The 24,295-nt window shown below is 42.1% G+C and overlaps 1 protein-coding gene across 1 annotated transcript; it reads left to right on the forward strand.

Annotated features, from left to right (window-relative positions):
- Positions 1-13,447: 13,447 nt before the first annotated feature.
- Positions 13,448-23,952, forward strand: rrm2 (ribonucleotide reductase M2 polypeptide). Its single transcript, XM_078400103.1, has 10 exons — positions 13,448-13,761; positions 13,911-13,979; positions 14,506-14,658; positions 20,102-20,218; positions 20,304-20,437; positions 20,519-20,613; positions 21,643-21,776; positions 22,330-22,434; positions 22,864-22,977; positions 23,404-23,952. The coding sequence occupies exons 1-10, from the start codon at positions 13,669-13,671 to the stop codon at positions 23,554-23,556; spliced, it is 1,167 nt and encodes a 388-aa protein (XP_078256229.1). The 5' UTR covers positions 13,448-13,668; the 3' UTR covers positions 23,557-23,952.
- The last annotated feature ends 343 nt before the right edge of the window (positions 23,953-24,295 follow it).

A 24,295-nucleotide genomic window follows, 5' to 3' on the forward strand; every position in this document is an offset into this window, starting at 1 on the left:
CAATTGATCACGTTCAATATGTCGACAAGGAGGAGGACAAATCCAACCCAGCTGCTCCATCTGCCTACTCATCTTTAAAGAGCAATGGAGGGACCATCAACAGTGGTGTGAAGCTGCACTTATGCAGCAGGAACCCACACACCAAGGCTTGGTTTGGATTCCGTGGAAATGTGAACACAACAGTTGAATTCCTGTGAAAACCTCTCCTTGACTTCAAGATAGAATTTAATAGAGTGTGGGATTGTGGAGCCCTGGTAAAACGCGCGTCTGTAGAAATGAAGGAGAAAACTGTAATGTCCCGTCATATCTGTTAGTCTTGTGTCATGTTCTGTGTTTAGATTCCCATGTCACGTCATGTCCACGTCTTGTCCTTAGTGCGGTTCGTCAAGTTAAAATCACTCATGTCAAGTCTCGTGCTGACTTCCTGTTTTAAGGTGAAACTTACCTCTTATCTCATTTCAGGTCCCTTGACTTCCTGCCATTGTAATTGTCAGCCCCGCCTTGATTGTTTCCACCTGTGTGCCCTTACCTCATGTATATATAGTCCACGCCTCCCTTTGTCCTGTGCCAGTTCGTCTTGTGCTCTCGGTCATTGATTCTTGACTTACCCGCATTGTTTCCAAGTTCTTGTCAAGCGTAGTATAGTTAGTGAGTATCCTAGTAAGTATTTTTGTAACTAATGTTTTTGTAGCTAAGTAAGTTTAGGGTTTTGGTTTGTATCGCAGTGTTCTTTAATTTGGAAATTAAAGAACGCCTTTTTTTCTCCAAATTGACTCTTGTGTGTGAGTCGTGCGTTTGAGTCCAGTTCCTGTGTGCCTCAGAACCTAACAAAAACACTCCATTTGCTGGAGTCAGACATGACGCAGAGGAAGGAGGTTGTCATTGTTGGATGTAAATCATGCTTCATTAAACAGGACGCAAATAACTTTTTAAAAATATATATTTTTTAATTTAATTTTTTAAGGACAGGTAGTGTGTACAATTACAATGGCAGCACTCGGTGTCAAACATAGAGGCAAGATAAAGTAGTGTCCAGTTAAAACAAAGCATAAGGATTGAAACAAAGTATAGTAGAGCAAACAGCAAACAAAGAAGAAAAAAATAAAACAGTTACCTTTTCTTAAAAATACTAAATATTTTTCAGGGAATGAAGGAAATAAACACAAAACAGAAGACAAAACGAAACAAAAACTAACATTGGCAACAAGTGTGGGCCCAAAGATATATGGATGTAATACACCATGAATAGGACCTTATCTCATCCTGTCAAACACATGAGGTATATGAGTCAGTTCATTTTTGCTGAGTTATTGACCATTTGTCGAGAAGCGGTTGGATGCAAATAACTAAAGTGTGAAGTAACATCCACCCCAAGCAAGCACTTCCACAGCAACTGCAGGGGATGTAACACCTGTCCCTAAACCTCCTCTCTCACTTCCACCCAGCAATCCGAGGAGCTCTTCCAGGTGAGATAGAGGCTAAGGTGCATCTCTTCCAATCTTGTCAACTGCACTCAGTGCTCCCGATATGACCGCCTTTACAGTGGCGTGACCAAGTGTAAACTAGGCAAACATTTCGCCAAACATTTGCACTCAGTCCAACAAAGCCTGCTGGATCCCTCGGCTGCTAATCATTTTAAATCCCCTTCGCCTTCCCATACCTACCTTTCTGTACTTAGCCTCATCTATTGCCAGAGTGCGAACCACAGGCAACCTCGTATTCCACTTGAGCTGCTTGCAACCCAACTGTATGAACATTTAATTCTTCAATTTCAAGTACTGCCCCCCCTCCCTTTTCTGTGCCCTCCATCCCTGGCAAGCATACATTTCCTCCAACATCTCCTACACCCCCAGCCACCATCCTCTCATCCCCTGCGTATGTTCAACTCCCATCCCCGAGCCACTATGTCCGTTTTATTCTCTTTCCCCGTCCCCTTCCACCTATATCCCTCTCTGACTTTATATTCCTCTGATCCATTTCTCCCCTTATCTTTTGTCTCCTTTTCAATTTCAGCCTTTGTCACTTACACACATCTGCCAATTGAACACTCCTCACCTGAATCCACCCATCACTTGCCAGGCTGTGTCATGACCCCACTCTCTCTTCTAGCTTTCTCCCCTTTACTCCATCATTCTGAGCACAGTTCCTGACCTGAAATAGTGGGTGTCTGTCCATTCCTTCCACTTGGCTCCTCCAGCACTTTGTGTTGTGCTGCGGGTGAAAATTCTTCATTCTGAAAAATGAGTTAAATCAATTTTGTTGGGCTAAAATTAGTGTGATGATAATTAAATCACATGAAGTTGCTGTTGCTAAATATCACAGCTACGTGTGCAGTGACGTACGGCTTCAATTAAAGTGAGAAGATTGAAATCCTCACTACACATCCTTGTGGGTAATTTTCTTTGAGGTCAACACCAAGCATCAGCAGTTCACTGCTTACAGCAACGTCAGTCTTCAACAGAGTGAAATACTTTGGAAAAGAAGGTTCCTTCCTTCTTATAGGCAAATATAACTATTTCTTTATGTATGATAAGGTCGCAGAACCTACAATAAGATTAATGGAACGTAGAACAGTACAGCACAGGAACAGGCCCTTCAGTCACAGTGTCTGTGCTGAACATGATGCCGTTAAACTAGACTCCTTTGCCTGCACATGTTCCGTACCCCGCTGTTTCTGCATATCCATTCCAATCTAAAAGCCTCCAAGATGCCACTATCTTGTCTGTCCCCACCACCACCCCTGGCTGTGCGTTCCAGGCACCCATCACTTTCTGTGTCTCCTTTACACTTTGCTCCTCTCACTGTAAAGCTTGATCCCCCAGAAATAGCTTTTGATATTTCCACCCTGGGGGAAAGTTTCTGAATGTCTACCCTATCCATGCCTCTTATAATTTTGTAACCTTCTATCAGGTCTCTCCTCAGCCTCCAAAGCTCCAGAGAAAACAATCCAGGATTGTCCAACTTTTCTATATAGTTAGTACTCTTGAATCCATGCAGCATTCTGGTAAACCTCTTCTGCACCCTCTCCAAAACCTCCACATCGTTCCTGTATTGGGGCGACCAGAACTGCACACAGTACCCCAAATGAGCAGGGATAAATAAGCGAGTTTGGTATTACAACTGCCCGTGCACAACTCTCGCCAGCTGAGCTACTGTGTGTATACAGACCTGCGTTTCATCCGTATTTTCCAGTTTTGCTTCTTCGAGGTAAGAAAATACTGCTTTCAAAACTATTAACTAGGTGGATTTATGGTTCATTTGTACAAAACCATGATGATTTTGATGGTTTAATTGGCTCTTCCTTGGTCGCTTGCTGGCCTGCTTTGGTGAGTAAGCGAGATCGTGATGATTAATAACAACCATTTTTTATTGTTTGTGTTTTGGAGGGGGGGGGAGAATGAACTGAAATGTATGATTTCTATAACTATCAATAGATAATATAAAAAGTAGCTGTGGGGTTTTCACCTCTTACTATATTAGTCCATGGCCACGGGCTGTATGCAAGTTTGTTGACTTCTGAATGGGTTCTGCATGTACATGTGTAAGTAAAGTTGTGTAGTACAAAACGTTGTCACAAGTCTCTTGACTAATCATGTCTCTTCTGATTCCCATTACATTGGATAATTTTAATCAGTATTTGACATTCTAATTTTCAGTTATAATCTTGTGATTGCATAAATTAGTTCAATATACTTGCACCATTTTCTTTTGCATTGTAACTTGTAATGGACATGCTTACAGGTCGTGATTTGTTAAGGTCCACGCAGCCGAAACAGATAATAAATAAATGCCCAGCATTGAGATGCATTCTCGACTGCACAGGGATATTTATAGAACGACCACGGTTTCTACAGTTGCAGGCTTTGACGTGGTCCGACTACAAGAAACACAACACTCTGAAACTATTGGTTGGAATTGCCCCAAACGGCATGATCACATTCTTATCAAAAGCTTGGGGTGGGCGATCGTCTGATACACACATTGTTAGGCAGAGTGGATTTTTGAACTTAGTTGATCCTGGGGTTTGCAAAATGGCGGAGAGAGGAGTTCCCATTCAAGAAGACTTAATGTTTCGCCAAGCCTATTTAGAGATTCCCCCTCCCAGCGGTGATTATCAGCAAATGACCAGAGGAAAAGTACACAAAACCAAGAAGGTTGCTAATGTCCGCATTCATGTTGAACGTCTAGGTCATCGAAAGTGGTTTAACATCCTGAGACACACTTTACCCATCACTATAGTTCTGCATATTGATGATATTTTCACTGTCTGCGCAGCATTATGTATTTTACTGCCTCCATTGGTGTGTAAATGAGATGTTGTTGCACTTGCAGATCATTTTGATCAGAAGTTCAACTTTATGTTCAACCAGATTTGATACGAACTGAAATCCAGAACTCAATACAACTCTTAATTTCTTTCATTTCATTTAATAATTTATCAAATATTGTTTCAGTGTACATTAGACAATAGACAATAGGTGCAGGAGTAGGCCATTCAGTCCTTCGAGCCAGCACCGCCATTCAATGCGATCATGGCTGATCACTCTCAATCAGTACCCCGTTCCTGCCTTCTCCCCATACCCCCTCACTCCGCTATCCTTAAGAGCTCTATCCAGCTCTCTCTTGAAAGCATCCAACGAACTGGCCTCCACTGCCTTCTGAGGCAGAGAATTCCACACCTTCACCACTCTCTGACTGAAAAAGTTCTTCCTCATCTCCGTTCTAAATGGCCTACCCCTTATTCTTAAACTGTGGCCCCTTGTTCTGGACTCCCCCAACATTGGGAGCATGTTTCCTGCCTCTAATGTGTCCAATCCCCTAATTATTTTATACGTTTCAATAAGATCCCCTCTCATCCTTCATTAAGTTACATGTATATGCTTAGAAGTAGTCACACATATGCATAGTACTTATTTCGAGTTGCATCTCAAAACTACAAATTGATATTGACTTGTAAACAATATTAAAATGAATGGTATATACCATAAACATCAAGTTCACTCGTCTCTTATTACTTAGACTGAAAACTCAGATCGAAAATGTTATTTTTACGCAGAGTTCCGCCCAATACGTACACGCAGTTTATACAGCGCTGCGTTCGCGATCACTAGCAACGCTCTTTGTTTATCCCGAATGACCTTTGACAAATCCCATGATTCCTTGCGTTTATCGAGATACCGAACTCACTTATTACCAGATATTTTTATTTAGTTGTTTTGATTGAGAATAGATATTAGCAGCACCGTGTAGGAATGCCCCTTTTTCCTCTTAAAATTGACATTACTTTATTTCTCATCCACTTGAGAAGTTGGCATGATGCAGTTTGCTATCACACGAAAGAAGAGTCATCTCTCATGCATTATCGTAGAATTTTTACTCGAGTCATAAATGAAAGACCCTGTGACTCAGTGAAAATTGTTACAACTATAACAAGAAGAGGAGAAAGAAAGATCTGGAACCCAAACCTGCTATTCTGACTCCCATTGGAAAGTAGCCATAAATTCACCTTAATCGAGAATGGGATTGATCTCAACGAACGTCTATCATTGAATAACAAGCTGACCTCAAGTTTACTTCCACGATTATGATAATCAACTTCTATGTGGGGAGCCGATTGTAAGTTTCGGCCTGGTAGTCAGTGATCTTCCAGTTGGAAAATTACATGTTCCAGGCTTGCCTGCTCTTGTCCACTGCTGCTTGCTGGAAACATCAGGTCAAGGAATTTGCACTTGGCTCTGTAGGCTCATGATGAATAGCTAGTTTGGCAGGATGGCAGTAGACTGCTGCGCCCCACCCCCCCCCCCCACCCCCCCCCCCCCCCCCCCCCCCCACCTCCCCTCATCACAGAACCACTGCAAAGCATCAAAGGATACCTTCAGGAGAGAAAATTAAAAATGTAAACCCATCCTTAGAAGGGTAGCATTGTATCCAGTAGTATGAATTACGTTTTCAGGTTTGTAAGAAGCAAATGATTTGGGTTAATAAATTTGAAGATGTAGTGTATTTGCCTGAAATCCTTTCCTCGCTCTTTTGTAAAACACATCAATTTAATTAAAATAAATGAAGTGAACAATATCAGCTGCAAAAAAATAGTGGTGTGTAAAATGTGCCGCAATGTTCCTTTCGTGAGGCTGGACATAAGTGGTCTCAGCTAGTGGTCCAATTGAACTGTGAGCATCGAGGTACAGAGGTCATTTCATTGAGGAAGGACACTCTAGAATGTAGATATGTACCTTACATATCTTGGAGGATGTGCAAGTAAAACCATATTGTCATTGATGTGCTCAGAGTTGAGGGCTTCCAAGACTGTACAGGTTCCCTGTAATTCTCCAGAGGCACCTTTGTACAGGGAATGACCATTTGGAAATCGCTCTGGGCTGGCAGACAAACTGACATTTTCTGAGTGGCATAAAACAACCATGTTCACCTCAGGAAAAAAGACTTCAATTGCGTAACATTAAAAAAAATATTGCTATGCAATTGAATTTGTGGGCAACCACGTATATCTCTAAATCTCCCATGATGCAATAGACCCATGACCATCTTTATTCTCATCATCTTTGCAATGTTCTTTAAAAATAATTCTACTGGCATGAGTGCCGATGGTTAGGCAAAGTGTTTGAAAGGCAATAAATGTGGGCCTATTGCAAAGTAAATGTTCATAATTTATTATTATTATTACAATGGAAAATTTCCAAAGACTGAAGAAATTATCAGAATTTTTGAAATGGATATAATAGGATTACGTTATAGCCGTGATACGATCACCAAAAAACATTTCCTAAAGGTCTTTGTCACTATTTTGAAAGATCAAATTAGGATATACTTGTGAGCTTTTTACTCATGTATTAGGTAGTTCCTTTGCATAGAATTAATGAGTAAGCATGTTGTATTTCTGAATTAGTCTGCATATTCTGGATAGATAAATAATTTATTCATAAGCAGTCCTAGTTGCCACCACAACCACTATCCTTGGCCAGGAGGGGCAATCTGGAATAAATGGTAAAAAATAAAGGAAACGTCGCCCCTTTCTAACAAAAACATTATTTTGCTGCAGGTTTAAATATCAATTTATGACTCTAAAGCACCACCTAGTGGCAATCATTTTTGAACACGTAACAACGTTACCTGCCTCACAGTAAATTTGCAACTATTAAACTTCTCATTAAGTCAAAAACCCCAGTTCAATACAGTTTCCTATATTTTCCAAAGATACGGCAAATGTTTTAACCAAAAACACATTGGGAAAAAAAACGAACAGTAGGCAGTGAGCTAAAAATCTCATGAAAATATTCCAAAAAAATGCTTTCTCTTATAAATTTCATTCCTTTATTATGACTGGAAATCTCTTCTGTTTCCTATTTCAGTCAGAGAGTCGATCTCCTAAGGCATTTGCAGTTAGTCAGGCCTATGGAATGTGCTTACTGATTTGGTTTGGTTGTCAGAGTGCCTCCCACACAATGAATTTGCAGCTACTAGGATTCTTATTAAGTCCAAGACCAACATTCTATACAGTCTTATGTATTTCTCAAAAGTGGGACAAGTGCTTCAACCAAGACTACGAACAAAATAAATTTGTGTTGTGATTGAATAAGAAAATGTATTAGATATAACACAGCAGCTAGAAATGCTCAAAGTTTCCAAGAGCCAGGAGAAATTTCCAACATTGTTCCCATGCTCCAGTAAATTTGTTATCATAGAATTGCTTCATTTAGTTAAAAAAAAATGGATACACTTGCATTTCTCTAATAGTGTCTGTTATAAATTTAGGAAATCCCCAAATGTTTTGGTTCCAACAAAGTACAGTACTTTGTGTGCACAGCAAAGGGCAATCACACACAAATTGCTGGGAGGAAATGAACCGATAATCTGTTTTATATCAGAATGTTGAATATCGGCCAGTACATCAGGGGAGCTCCCAAATTTTGTTTTAAATTTCTTTTGCATCCATCTAGTAGAGTAGATAGAGAAGCACACCGTCAAAACTGCACTGAAGCCAACATTGTCATCCAATGTCTCCGGAGATGGACCAGGAAACCATAACCTTCCAACACAAAGGAGCATGTGCTACCACTGTGCCACAGATGACATTTGGAAGACTACTATGGGTTTTTCTGAGGTGTCCAGTATTTACTGCAACCCAGACCTAGCAGCAATGTTAAGGGTCTGTCCCAGTTAAACGATTTTTAAGGCGATTGCCGGCGACTGTCAAAGTTGTAGCAGATCGCCGAAATTTTCTATTACCCTACGACTATGACCACGACAATGCTGAGTCAGGTCGATACAAGTTACTTTTTTTGTGAAACTAGCACCTGGCTAAGAGATTACACCGTCTTCGGAAACATTGTGAAATTCCCACGCTCACCTGACCGTCAAACTGTCGCCTCCAATCTACCTGTCAAATGTCCTGATGGTAAATAAATTGGTTATACAAAACTATCTTCTGGTATCTTCTGGCCTTTTCTTAATTTAATATTACGTGCTTCTAAATGCATCTGCGACAACCTAGCAAACCTGGGGACAGCATGCGACAGCGCCCGCAACAAGCCAGCTGTCGCCGAGAAATTTCGATCTGGAAAGTTTTTCAGCAATGCGCCGAGATCCGCTACGATTCTTTGACGACTCCTCACAATCATGCCTACGACACCTGGTGAACGTTCGGCGACAGCCTAGTTGCCGGCTGTCGCCTTAAAATCACCTAAGTGGGACAGGCCCTTTAAGCTGTTACACTGACACCTTAGACAACATACAGCTACAGATGCACCGTAGAAAGAAGTCTGTTGGATTGCAATCTCACTTGGGTTGGGAATAGCTCTGCCCTAGACCGCAAGAAATTGCAGAGAGCTATGGATGTAGCCCAGTCCATCACACAGACCAAACGCCCCACCATTGACTCCATCTACACTTCACGCAGCCTTGGGATTTTTTTAAATAGACGTTTGAGGCAAAGGAAATGATTGGCAGTGAACAGATAGTGATGTGACCATACGCGAGTATTGACAATGACCACTTATCCAGGCCCTCTTGTTCTCCATGAATTTCAGAACACCCTGTGTGTAGGAAACACAAGAGCCTGCAGATGCTGGAATCGAGAGAGGAAAAAACTACTGGAAGAACTCAACAGGCCAGGCAGCACCTCAGGATTATCTGTGGATAATCAATGATTTGGATCCTAATCTGAAACATAGTCTGTCCATTTCCCTCCACAGATGCTGCCTGGCCCACTGAGTTGCTCTAGCAGTTTTGTTTCTACTCTGTAAGTAGACCAGGGCATGAACTCATTGTTCTCGTGTGTAACACCACCAGACATCTTGTGACTCATGCCTCCCATTCATCTCATTCTTTTCAAATACATTTCCCAGTCGTCAAGGTTTTAAAACAATTAACATTCAAATGCCGAATGTTCTATTCCAAATGGCCTTGAACTACCAGTACTGAACTAACTAATGGCTCCTCAGTTCTTGGCCGTCACAAACACTTAATGTTGGTCAAGTATCCCAGCAGGCTTTGTAATATTGCATTCACAACATTTTAACAACACATGATGAACTTTTAAAATTGTAACTCATATACCTAGTTGCTTGACATTCAATGGGTAGGAATACATTGACTTCTCTAACTTCAGATAGTTCCTCTGTCCCTCTATTTCCCTTCCCCCTTCCCAGTTCTCCCACTAGTCTTTCTGTCTCCTGCTACATCCTATCTTTGTCCTGCCCCCTCCCCTGGCATCATTCTGAAGACGGGTCTCGACCCGAAACGTCACCCATTCCTTCTCTCCCGAGATGCTGCCTGACCCGCTGAGTAACTCCAGCATTTTGTGTCCACCTTGACAGTCAATAGTGACTTTACGAATGCAAAGCATCCTACTCCTTCATTATAAGAATATTAGAGATTGGTGCCTGCGGTTAGTATGTTTATAAAACGTAACCTTCCTGCGCATCCCCCCCACCCCACTAAGCTATATCTATAAGCTACAATCTATCATTCTGGGCTCCACTTTTCCTGAGTCATTGGTGCTGGCTCTGATTTGTTCTGTACCTTTTCATACCTCTCGTTTCCCTCTCCCCTGACTTTCAGTCTGAAGAAGGGTCTCAACCCACCACTAGGAGCATCTCTGCAGAGCTGCTGCCTGACCCGCTGAGTTACTCCAGCGTTTTGTGTCGATCTACTGTGTATCTAACACTAACTCATTGCAGGCACAGGTAACCCCAAGAACATTGTTCCTAACATTAACCTGCCCACTTTTCTCTCTCCAATCTGTTCACTGATTTCACAGACCAGATACTGTTCTGCTGCGCAGAAGATTTAATTAGTGGCAGGACAACTGGATTTCCCACTAGTAATGTGATTAATATTTACACATTACCATTGTTCCTGATGAAAGCTGACCAATAAAATTGATTGTGTCCTCTACTAGCATCATTGGGCATGCCCAGGCAATGAATAATGTACAAGACGTTGATGAGGCCACATTTAGAGGATTGTGTTCAGTTCTGGGCACCATGTCAAAAGAAAATGGTATCAAGCTGGAAAGGGTACAGATAATATTTACAGAGAATAGTGTATAAAATCATGAGAGGTATAGATCGGGTAGATGCACAAAGTCTCTTTCCCAGAGTAGGTGAATCAAGGACCAGAGGACATAGGTTTAAGGCGAAGGGGAAAAGATTTAATAGGAATCTGAGGGGTAACATTTTCACACAAAGGGTCGTGGGTGTATGGAACAAGCTGCCAGAGGAGGTAGTTGAGGCAGGGACCATCCCGATATTTAAGAAACAGTTAGACAGGTAAATGGATAGGACAGGTTTGGAGGGATATGGACCAAATTGCGGGCAGGTGGACTAGTGTAGCTGGGACATGTTGGCCGGTGTGGGCAAGTTGGGTCGAAGGGCCTGTTCCACACTGTATCACTCCATGACTCTTACGTCATGCTTTCTATGTAACATAATTTACATTTTAATCTTTAATTTTTTTTATCAGCAATTGCCTCTTCCCTGTGAAAAGTGGGCTGAATTATTCTGCTATGAAAGTATAAATGGAAGTGCTGGATAATCGACACTTGTGCAAGTGCACATATTGAGGCCGAGCTTCAAGTTACCATCATCTTGTTCATTGAAACACACAAGATAATGGGCTATGCATTTAACATCTGCAGAACAACCTACCCCAACTGCACAGCACAGCACCCCAGACGATAATGGTCCATGAAAATATCCTGCAAAATGTGAACCCTGTGCCATCCCTTGAGTAGACTGCTCGATGACGACGTACATTGATAATGACATTCATCATCTCTTTCAGTGCCCATCACAGCCTTTGTTGGTTGAAGAAAAAAATGTACAAAGATCAAGACCTCAGACCTGGCTCAAAGCTCGTGGTCTACCAGGCAGCACCGATCTCTACCCTCTTCATCATTTCAGAAACATGGACTCCTGCAGCGGGCATCTCAAAGTGCCGGAGAGATGCCACGGACATTGTCTCCACATAATCCTCTAAAATCTCTCTCAGGATAAGCAAACTCACAGCAGCATCCTCTTTTGGGCAATGTCACAAGCATTAAGGCCCTAATTACAACCAGTCAGACTATGTATTCATGACACCATTCCATCATCTGACACCATCAGAGATTACCAGGTGGACAGTGGAAATAACCCAACAACATTCTCAAAGCATCCTTAAGGGAGTGCAGCATCCTCATTGATTCCTGGGAATTCCTAGCCAATGACTGCTCAAGGCATTCAACTTAGCTTCAGGAGCATATAGAAGCCAGTGTAAATAACGGAAGAAATGCACTTCTTCCCAAACTACCACCCGCTTGCCCCAATTCTACCTATGCCAGATTTGTGGACTGGTGCTGATGCTGTCTGACCTTGTGAGTTACTCCAGAACATTGTGTTTCACTCACGATTAAAGCATCTGCAGATCGTTTAGTTCTTTCATTTAGTTTATTTTTAAATTTAGTTGTAGGATATGCAAATTTTGTCCAGCTCAAATTACTCGAAGTTCATCAGAAATGAGAACCCTTGTTCATTTTTATCTCTCCCCTGCAAGGGCGAGATGAGAATTCCCAACACTCCAAAAGGGCACAAAGTGCTGGACTAACTCAGCAGGTAAAGCAGCATCTCTGGAGAACATGGACAGTTGACGTTTTGGGTCGAGACCCTTCTTTAGACTGATTGTAGGTGGGAAGAAGAAACCTAGAAGAGGGGAGAGGCAGGATAAAGCATAATCGGATAATAGGTGGATGCAGGCGAGGGGGTGTTAATAGACAGATGGTTAGAACGAAGACCAGAGATTAAAACAGGTGTGATGGGATTGAAGAACTGCAAAGCGAGAGGGAGGAAAGTAGCAGTAGGGGAGGGGGGCTTGGATGGGAGAAATTGGTGAGTCTAGGTGGTGCACAGGAAGAAAAAGGGTGTGGGGGGATATGTGTGGAGCGGAAAGGGGAGTGGTTGTTGAGGGGGAGGCGAGATATGAGGCGTTATTCCTCCAGTTTTTACTTTATTGATTGCCCCAACATATGCTTTGTATTTTCTTTGCATTGCAGTTTCAGAGAAAACGTAAGCACCATTGAGAATGGTGATTTTATTCATGCGGGAAAGTTTGATTAAAATTTGGATTTGCAAGTTGGTTGTGCGCGGTTTGATTGTAATTGTATTTCCTTGCACATTACTAACGTAAATAAATACATTACATTATGTATTCGGTTGCCTTAGGCTTTCATTGCGTATTCAAATACTGTACATTATGTTAATATTTTGTCCCACACTGAATAGACGGAACCGTGATAATGCCAGGATAAACGACAGGATCGAATCTGTCAGAACTTAATGAACTCGTTATTTTTTTGCAGATATCAAATGGTTCTGATTTACTGCTGCATTGCATCAATTTTATGGTTTAAAACTCTCGGTAACGTATAATAAACGTATAATAAACATTGCGATTTATACCTAATCAAAACAGTAAATTGCATGGTCATCGTGATAAGCCAAATTTCGATGGTATTTCCCTTTAATTTAAAATCAGTAGGTAAACCGGTAATAAGTTGCAAGTTTTTTAGGGAACCATTCGGACGAAGTTTTGCAATTTAAAAGCGTATGAAAACCGATTTGTACGCAACTTAAGAATTAATATAGGATCTTACGAAGGTGATAAGAAAAAAATACATTGTGTAAAAAAAGTGCTAAATGTCAGTGTTTCCCGCCAAGCGGGTGATCATCTGTTCTTTAACCCGCAGGGTCTCCGCGCTCAAACCCGCGCTGTGACAGATTGAAGTTCCCGCGAAGGGGTTTCTCGGGTGCTGATTGGCCAGCAATATCCCGGCCGCGTCACAGGCGGGGAGGTTCCGCCGCTGCTGATTGGGCGGCTGGGAGAAGGCGCCAAATGCGGCCGGGATTTGAAGGGGACGCGGCGCCGGCCGCCGGCATTCAGCGCGCCACAGCTCACAGTCTGCAGCCCAGCTCACAGTCTGCAGCTCCAGCTCACAGTCTGCCGCCAAATCTGCACCACCCCGCACTAGCTGCCGCATTTACCACAGCAGTTAACTGCTTCATATTGTTTTCCATACTTTGCATCAATCTCCCTAGTTTTACTCCGAAAGCCGGTTCACAGTTGACAGCTTTTCTGTAAATCTGACACAATTAGCAAACCTTTTTAGATATTACAATGCTTCCCGCCCGCACTCCTCTCGCTGCCAAGAACGAGAATGTGGTCTTCACTCAGATGAATGACGTCTCTCTTAATGACAAGGAGAACACGGTAAGTGAAGGGGGGGGGGGGAAGAAAGCGCTTTTTAAATTCTCCCGCTTCGCTAGCCCCTGAAGTGAGCCGGGTGTTGTTTCATTCTTTAGCAAAAGCGATCGGAGGAATCAACGGAGTAATTATGTTCTCTTTTTTTTTTTCTAAAGCCGCCTTCTTTAAGCAGTACCCGGGTCCTGGCCAGTAAAACCGCCCGCAACATCTTCGCAGTACCCCAAGTAAGTAAATGTAGTGGAGGGAATGTGGGTTCTATTTTTATTGTTGCTTTATGTATATCTTCCATTCATTTGTCCAAAGTACTGTCTATATCTCTCGATCCCGTTTTCCCCGACTCTCAGTTTGAAGGGTCTCGACCCGAAACGTCACCTATTCCTCTTCTCCAGAAATGTGCTGGTTGTTCCGCTAAGTTACTCAAACATTTTGTGCCTGAGGTGTTTTACCGCGGCTCTACCGGTTTCCCGCTGTCCGGAGAGCGGGGTGGGATTGTGGCGCCAAACCTCGCTCTCTGGGCAAACTGCAAAGAATGCGTTTCACTTCACTTCAGAGTACATTTGTGCAATACCCAATATTTCCAAGTGTTAAACAACTTCATTTTTAAAAAAAATTGCGTACTTCTGCGAGGATGAGGAGTGGGAGCTGAATGGCGCCAAATGTTTGCTTTTCTCTCCCCCCCCCCTCCTAATAGTAAGGAACTGTGTTTTTAAAAAAAGTGATTATGTGCTTGACCGGACATTTTATTCACAGGTCAAGCCTGGAAAAAGCAGCGACTCATCGGGGTTACAGGATGAGCCGCTTCTGAGGGAAAATCCGCGCCGTTTTGTCATCTTCCCCATACAGTATCACGATATCTGGCGGATGTACAAGAAAGCTGAAGCATCTTTCTGGACGGCAGAGGAGGTAACTTCCTAACAGCTGATATTTTTCGTTACAAAGTTTAAATTTGTCTGATATCTTTTTTTTCTCTTCACCACTTTCTGGTCTTTAGAATTTGAAGAGCCCCTATGTGTTTGGGGATCTGGGCTCCAAAGCCATTGTCCTCTGATTAACGAACCGCTATATACCTGTGTTGTGCCTAACAAGCCGGGAGGAGGCGTCTGGAGTCCTTTTGAATATTTATCTTCTGTTTTAGTTTCTATACTCTCATCGAGTTGAGCAAAAATGGAAAAGGGAAGGGTGGATGTTGCAACCCTGTTTATGGCGCGCAGTTTAAACTTATCCTTAAAATATACAGGAGACGCCGATGGGAGTAGGAATAATCTACTGCTGATATAATTAAATTCGCAGGAAACGTTTTAATCCGGCTGGTTCCCGTTTCCCTATTAATAACCGTTATATCTTGACGAGTACATGATTACTTTAATTTAATCTCCGTTAAGTTGTTCATCATACGTATTGGAACACAACCGATATTTTTCAACAGGCGCTAACTATCCTGGACCCTTGTCACTGTTCTCCCTGATAATAACTGAACTAACACAGACGTGTAACATTGTCAAATGCTAGAAAGCTAGAGTGAGGGGGAGGTTTTGCAATCTGTTTTATGATGCGCAGTTTAAACGTGTCCTTAAAATGCGCAGGAGACTAATGCTGTTTAATAATTAAATTCGTGAGAGAATCCTTTTCCACACATGAAAATTGTGCTAAACAGAAAATGCCAAGAGTACTGGGGTAATTCAGTATGTCACAGCGGCTAGCTATTTCTCACTGAAATATCGTACCACGCCACAATCTACCACAGGGTATATGCCAGCTGAACTCGTGAAAAGAAGGCTCAGAACTAGACAGTTTGGTTCTACCTATCCCATCTCCTAAGGTTGAACGCAAACAATCTGATGAGAAATGTAATTATGGTGGAAGTCAAAAAGAATGTAGGTTCAATACATATGATCTGGTTTGTGTTCTCAGCCCCCCCTTACAAAGCAAACAAATGGGAGGTGGGAGCAGTAGTTGAAATGAGTGGTACCAGGAGGTACTTGGTAGAAATTGGAGGATGTGTTAGAAGTGTGCACATAAACCATATGATCCCAGCAAGGGATGAACTGGTACAAGAGCAAAGCATAGACAAGAAGCAGATCTGTCAGACTTTGGTATTATTCCAAGTTCAGGAAAGGAGGGAGAGAGAAAACGGGTAATTATAGACCAGTTAGTCTGACATCAGTGGTGGGGAAGATGCTGGAGTCAATTATAAAAGACGAAATTGCTGAGCATTTGGATAGCAGTAACAGGATCATTCCGAGCCAGCATGGATTTACGAAGGGGAAATCATGCTTGACAAATCTACTGGAACTTTTTGAGGATGTAACTAGGAAAATTGACAGGGGCGAGTCAGTGGATGTGGTGTACCTCGACTTTCAGAAAGCCTTCGACAAGGTCCCACATAGGAGATTAGTGGGCAAAATTAGAGCACATGGTATTGGGGGTAGGGTACTGACATGGATAGAAAATTGGTTGACAGACAGAAAGCAAAGAGTGGGGATAAATGGGTCCCTTTTGGAATGGCAGGCAGTGACCAGTGGGGTACCGCAAGGTTTGGTGCTGGGACCCCAGCTATTTACGATATACATTAATGACTTAGATGAAGGGATTAAAAGTACCATAAGCTGGGGGGTAGTGTGAATTGTGAGGAAGATGCAATAAGGCTGCAGGGTGACTTGGACAGGTTGTGTGAGTGGGCGGATACATAGCAGATGCAGTTTAATGTAGATAAGTGAGAGGTTATTCACTTTGGAAGTAAGAATAGAAAGGCAGATTATTATCTGAATGGTGTCAAGTTAGGAGGAGGGGATGTTCAACGAGATCTGGGTGTCCTAGTGCATCAGTCACTGAAAGGAAGCATGCAGGTACAGCAGGCAGTGAAGAAAGCCAATGGAATGTTGGCCTTCATAACAAGAGGAGTTGAGTATAGGAGCAAAGAGGTCCTTCTACAGTTGTACCGGGCCCTGGTGAGACTGCACCTGGAGTACTGTGTGCAGTTTTGGTCTCCAAATTTGAGGAAGGATATTCTTGCTATTGAGGGCGTGCAGCGTAGGTTCACTAGGTTGATTCCCGGAATGGCGGGACTGTCGTATGTTGAAAGGCTGGAGCAATTAGGCTTGTATACACTGGAATTTAGAAGGATGAGGGGGGATCTTATTGAAACATATAAGATAATTAGGGGATTGGACACATTAGAGGCAGGAAACATGTTCCCAATGTTGGGGGAGTCCAGAACAAGGGGCCACAGTTTAAGAATAAGGGGTAGGCCATTTAGAACGGAGATGAGGAAGAACCTTTTCAGTCAGAGTGGTGAAGGTGTGGAATTCTCTGCCTCAGAAGGCAGTGGAGGCCAGTTTGTTGGATGCTTTCAAGAGAGAGCTGGATAGAGCTCTTAAGGATAGCGGAGTGAGGGGGTATGGGGAGAAGGCAGGAACGGGGTACTGATTGAGAGTGATCAGCCATGATCGCATTGAATGGCGGTGCTGGCTCGAGGGGCTGAATGGCCTACTCCTGCACCTATTGTCTATTCAGATGTAAGCAGAATCTCCAAAGAAAGTAGAAACTTGACTCCTTTAGAAGCACAACCTGACACTCCCCCTAAACCACTCAGGAGATCAGAAAGAGTGCGTAAACCAGTCGTCAGATTAAGTTAATAAAATTATTCGTTGTCTAATTTACAAGTTATTTTACTTTTTAAGTGGAGAGCAGCGTAGTATATAAAATAGTAACTAACTTTAAGAACAGTACTTTTATGGTATGATTTGTGTCATGTGATATTCTGTCTTATCAGTCTGGTGAGTATGTACAGTGTACTTTTGTGAAATAAATAAGACCCACACTGGCAACAGCATGTACTGAAAACCTGTGCTTGTTTCTATCTGCATGCTGAAGTCATAACATCTTGCAGATAGCATTCACGGAAAGAAAAACCTAATGGCACAAGTCAGTATTCTTCCATCAGAAATGAAATGGGGTTTTTTTGGGGGGGAGGGACGGGACAAAGGGTGCAGACCAAGGGACTTAACAGTCTGCAGCTGCCTGAGAATGACTGAAGGTTTGTTTATTACATCTGTTCTGCCTGGAAGCAATGCAAATAAAATTAATGGTGGGGGCAATGAATGAGTGGAATTGTTGGAACTAGGATACAAAACTGCAATTGCTGGAAATGTTTCATGCCGCTAGTGTGTCCAATCCCTTAATCTTATCTTTCGATAAGATCCCCTCTCATCCTTCTAAATTCCAGTGTATACAAGCCCAGGCGCTCCATTCTTTCAACATATGACAGTCTCGCCATCCTGGGAATTAACCTCATGAACCTACGCTGCACTCCCTCAATAGCAAGAATGCCCTTCCTCAAATTTGGAGACCAAAACTGCACACAATACTCCAGGTGTGGTCTCACTTGGACCCTGTACAACTGCAGAAGGACCTCTGCTCCTATACTCAACTCCTCTTGTTATGAAGGCCAACATACCATTAGCTTTCTTCACTGCCTGCTGTACCTGCATGCTTGCTTTCAGTGACCAATAGACAATAGGTGCAGGAGTAGGCCATTCAGCCCTTCGAGCCAGCACCGCCATTCAATGTGATCATGGCTGATCACTCTCAATCAGTACCCCGTTCCTGCCTTCTCCCCATACCCCCTCACTCCGCTATCCTTAAGAGCTCTATCCAGCTCTCTCTTGAAAGCATCCAACGAACTGGCCTCCACTGCTTTCTGAGGCAGAGAATTCCACACCTTCACCACCCTCTGACTGAAAAAGTTCTTCCTCATCTCGGTTCTAAATGGCCTACCCCTTATTCTTAAACTGTGGCCCCTTGTTCTGGACTCCCCCAACATTGGGAACATGTTATCTGCCTCTAATGTGTCCAATCCCCTAATTATCTTATATGTTTCAATAAGATCCCCCCTCATCCTTCTAAATTCCAGTGTATACAAGCCCAATCGCTCCAGCCTTTCAACATACGACAGTCCCGCCATTCCGGGAATTAACCTAGTGAATCTACACTGCACGCCCTCCATAGCAAGAATATCCTTCCTCAAATTTGGAGACCAAAACTGCACACAGTACTCCAGGTGCGGTCTCACCAGGGCCCGGTACAACTGTAGAAGGACCTCTTTACTCCTATACTCAACTCCTCTTGTTACGAAGGCCAACATTCCATTGGCTTTCTTCACTGCCTGCTGTACCTGCATGCTTCCTTTCATTGACTGATGCACGAGGACACCCAGATCTCGTTGAACTCCCCCTCCTCCTAACTTGACACCATTCAGATAATAATCTGCCTTTCTATTCTTACTTCCAAAGTGAATAACCTCACACTTATCTACATTAAACTGCATCTGCCATGTATCCGCCCACTCACACAACCTGTCCAAGTCACCCTGCAGCCTTATTGCATCTTCCTCACAATTCACACTACCCCCCAACTTAGTATCATCTGCAAATTTGCTAATGGTACTTTTAATCCCTTCGTCTAAGTCATTAATGTATATCGTAAATAGCTGGGGTCCCAGCACCGAACCTTGCGGTACCCCACTGGTCACTGCCTGCCATTCCGAAAGGGACCCATTTATCCCCACTCTTTGCTTTCTGTCTGTCAACCAATTTTCTATGCAGGGTGACTTGGACAATGAATAAGGGCACCCAGATCTCATTGTACTTCCCCTTTTCCTAACTTGACACCATTCAGATAATCTGCCTTCCTTTTCTTACCACCAAAGTGGATAACCTCACATTTATCCACATTAAACTGCATCTGCCCACTCACCCAACCTGTCCAAGTCACCCTGCATGCTCACAGCGTCCTCCTCACAGTTCACACTGCCACCCAGCTTTGTGTCATCTGCAAATTTGCCAGTGTTACTTTTAATCCCTTCATCTAAGTCATTAATGTATAGTAAATAGCTGCGGTCCTAGCACCGAGCCTTGCGATACCCCACTAGTCACTGCCTGCCATTCTGAAAGGGACCCGTTAATCCCTACTCTTTGTTTCCTGTCTGTCAACCAATTTTCTATACATGTCTACCCTACCCCCAATACCATGTGCTCTAATTTTGTCCACTAATCTCCTATGTGGGACCTTATCGAAGGCTTTCTGGAAGTCCAGGTACACTATTTCTAAACATGCGATACTCAATTTTAAGGCATTTTTCAAATGCTGCCAGGATTTAGCCTTTTTCTCCATCCCATGTTCACATTTCACCAACCAACAATTGTCTTTAAATACAACAAAGCGAAGATTTTTGCGCCGTGACGTTCTGTACCATTTTTTTGCATTGCTCTGAAGTTACAACCTAGGTTTTATTGTTGAATTTTGTGACAGTGTCCTGGGTATTAATAGCTTTGAATTGCTTTTGTAGGTTGATCTCTCAAAAGATCTCCAGCACTGGGAGTCCTTGAAGTCAGATGAGCGATACTTCATTTCTCATGTCTTGGCGTTTTTTGCAGCCAGTGATGGTATTGTTAATGAGAATCTGGTAAGATGTGTTGTTTTTACCTGGAATCTTAAAGTCAGAGGTTTTTCTTGGATTATTTGCTGATCTTGCTTTCATTGGCCCACAGGTTGAGCGCTTCAGTCAAGAAGTTCAAGTAACAGAGGCTCGTTGCTTTTATGGTTTCCAAATTGCAATGGAAAATATTCATTCTGAAATGTACAGTCTTCTAATTGACACTTACATTAAGGATACTAAAGAGAGGTAAATAGATTCTCATGGTAGCCTCAGATTAATGACTTTTCTCTGCATTCATGCTTCTGAAATATCCATTTTCCTTCACAGAGATTATCTGTTTAATGCAATTGAGACTTTGTCCTGTGTGAAGAAAAAGGCCGACTGGGCACTGCATTGGATTGGTGACAAGCAAGCAACATTTGGTGAGTAGTGACTTACTATTGAAAGTGGGTATTTTCAAGAAAATTAATTCTGACTATAACGTCACATCCAATGTAACTGCAATGCATTCTTTTCCGTACAGCTAATCCAGGAAATAACCTGAAATTGCAAAGTCACTGGATATTTTAGAAATATCGCATAACAATCTTTATGTGAAAGGAGCAGAATTAGTCAATTTGGCCCATTAAGTCTACTCTGCCATTCAATCATGGCTGATCTATCTTTCCCATCTAACTCCATTCTCCTGCCTTCTCCCCATAACCTCTGACACCCATGCAAATCAAGAATCAATCTATCTATCTATCTATCTATCTCTTCCTTATAAATATCCATTGACGGCCTCCACAGCCTCCTGTGGCAAAGAATTCCACAGATTCACCATCCTCTGACTAAAGAAATTCCTCCTCATCTTCCTGCATACTTGTCGCACTGTTGCCCACTTTATCCTTTGATTATCCTTGTGAATTGGAATACCACTTTTGGTTCCAGTGACAATAGTGGACAAAGCTGTTTGAATTTATCTAATCAATGCAAATGTTTGCTGTTAGTTTCGCATTTTGGCACCACAACTTGCGTCTCATAATTTTACATCGGTCTCCCCTCCATCTCCAATGTTCCGGAGAAAACAATTCAAGTCCATGTGATGTGGCTGAGGCAGCTTTCAGAGGATTAATGGTTGTGGCTGCTTTTATGTTTTCGCCCTGAGATTGCGTTTTAGAATTTCCACCCTGATATTGGGTTTACAACTGTAATTTCCTGCATTGTGCAGGAAATCTGACAAATGAGGTCAGAGCCAACAGACGCATTGTCACTGGATCTTCCCTTAAATATAAGTGTGCTTAAGCTTGGAAATTCCAGGCCTTGGGGATAAACAGATCCCTTGTGTGATGGGACCTGCATAAATAAATAAGTAGCCTTTGCATTTTTTTAGTTGCTTGTATTTTAAAATACAGAAAGTTGCGTTCACAGCTTAAACACATTTGAATATGTTAAATTCTTGAATTCGCCAGGTGAGAGGATCGTTGCATTTGCTGCTGTTGAAGGAATCTTCTTCTCTGGATCCTTTGCTGCTATTTTCTGGTTGAAGAAGCGAGGTTTAATGCCTGGGTTGACTTTCTCCAATGAGCTGATCAGCAGAGATGAGGTATGATAATCAAGCCGCCTGGGTTGTGGATTTGCTTCAATGCCTCTTTAAAATTAATGACATTGGTTTTTTTTAAACTGATTCTCGCTGTTTCATTTCCAGCATTCCACTTCCCTGCTGAAAGCAACCATTTTGCTTGGATAGGATTCTGAGTGGCTGATGTAGTTCATGATCTGTTATGGGTCACTTCTTCTTTAAAGGAACAGGGGTTCTTCAAATTTCCCACTTTATAGCAACGTTAGAAATTTAGCATTGTGCTCTTAGTGCAATTTCTGGTTTGCTAATAATCAACTAAATGAAATATCTGAAAAAGGATCCAGGCTTATTAATTTCTTTTTTAAAGTTTAACCATGGGAGTCCTCCAGCTGAAAGGTTAAAATAGCTTTGAGGCTAGAAATGTTAGATGTGTAGTTGTGTTCAATGTATTAGATTTGTTTGACCAATTCTGTTAGATTTGTACTACTATTGGCAGACTCCTTACATACAGTCGGGCCGTTCTGATCTAAATAAAATTTCTGCCAGACATAATGTGCTGTTGTGATGTTTGTTTCAGGGTCTGCACTGTGATTTTGCCTGCTTGATGTTCAAACACTTAATACAAAAACCATCAGAGGAGAAGGTGCGAGGGATCATTCTGGATGCTGTGAAAATAGAACAGGTAATTTTATTAAAAAAATAGACCATGTGGACCCATTGGGCCCAAACTCCTTCATTGTTGCAGCACCCTCTCCTCCATCCCCCTCAACCCCCCTTATCCTCCCTCCCTCCACCCCCTCCCTCCCTTCCTAGGAGATAGATTTAAACTTTTAAATGTGAATATCTTTAAAAATATAACTCCGATTTCAATGAAACTTCCATTAGCACCAAAGGGACGATGGTGAGTAAGGTGGGCCTAAAATTGTTGCGCTATCGTGTACCGTTTTGGCTGTAGTTCAGGAACAAACAAACGAGTGTTTTAGTATATAGATACTGCATGAAAGGGAACTGCTCAGTGCCTCTAATCTACACAGCACAAGGTATTGGGTATCATTTTCCATCTTTCACCAACTAAAAATAAGGGATTTAAAATATATACTTTGCATTTCAGGAGTTTCTGACTGAATCTTTGCCAGTAAACCTGATTGGAATGAACTGCATCTTAATGAAACGTTACATTGAATTTGTAGCTGACCGATTGATGTTGGAACTGGGATTCAATAAGGTATGATATACAAACATATTAATAAGAGTGTCAAGTCTCAAACCTACTTTGCCACTTTAATAGAATTGTGGTCGATCTGATTGAAATTCCATGAGTTTCACAGTGTTTATTTTTAGTGATCCATCAGTTCAGGGTTCTCCCACAAGACATATTTGTCACCATCGACCCTGTCAATACCCCACAGAATATACGATGCAAGAATCTAGATCTTTATTTTTCTCTGTCCATATCCGGCTATTCTGATCGGTCAATCCTTGTGAAACAATGTGCTCTTCAATATTGTGAAGCTTGTAATTTATTGGCATCTTTCCTGAAATAAGGAGACCTGCACTGTATGAAGTACTTTAGTGTCCCTTTGTAATATACAATATATTATTGAATCCTTCATGCTAAATTAACCAAGTGTTAACAACTATTTCTTTCTAGATCTATAAAGCTGAGAATCCATTTGACTTTATGGAGAACATTTCTTTGGAAGGCAAAACTAATTTTTTTGAAAAGAAAGTTGGAGAGTATCAGAGGATGGGTGTGATGGCCAAGAGTGCTGACAATTCTTTCTCACTTGATGCCGAGTTTTGAAAGGACGGTGAAGATTTGCAGTCGGGTGGCAAAATAGGATTAAAAAGCTGACGTGTTAGTTCCACACACATCACTGACTTTTCAGTTTGCATTGATAATAACCCGGTTTGGGCACACGGCTGAGTTCTGACTAATTCCAAAGTTTGGAATTGGTGGAGATTGCACATTGTAGGATTTTGAAAGCAAAAGAAGATATACATGTTACTTCAAGTGTAACTGTTTAATTACATAATTTACAGCTCTGCAACAGTGGGCGCATGTCATTTTGTTGCAGAAACACTTGAATGAGGCTTGGTGCTGTTAAGAATTTTATAAAGGAGCCTAATTGGCTTTAGCCACTGTTTTGTTAAGAGCAGTTTTCAGTGGGTTTTAATATGTAAATATATTTTAATCAAAATGCACTTTCTAAATAAAATTTCAAACATTTACATTTGGTGCCTTGTTTAATTAAACAGCTTTTTGCAGTGGGTGTTGAGTGCTGCAGTGAATCAGCACGGATGTGAATTAGTACAATAGCATTTAACATTGCAGGCAATTCACCATGGCACAGAGTACTGCTATTTTAAAGAGGCGCTGCACCCCACGGGAAGACTAGAGCCATCTTTACATTTTTGTATAAATCTCCAATTTGAGTTTAACCTCGCTGATAAAGGAGGAGACCTAGCACAGAAAGGTCAGTGTTGGAATGGGAAGGGAAATTAGTGTTTGGCAACCGGAAGGTTGGGTAGGTCCAGGCGGA

This window comes from Rhinoraja longicauda, chromosome 5 (assembly GCF_053455715.1).
Source record: "Rhinoraja longicauda isolate Sanriku21f chromosome 5, sRhiLon1.1, whole genome shotgun sequence".
In the NCBI taxonomy this organism is placed as follows: Eukaryota; Metazoa; Chordata; class Chondrichthyes; order Rajiformes; family Arhynchobatidae; genus Rhinoraja; species Rhinoraja longicauda.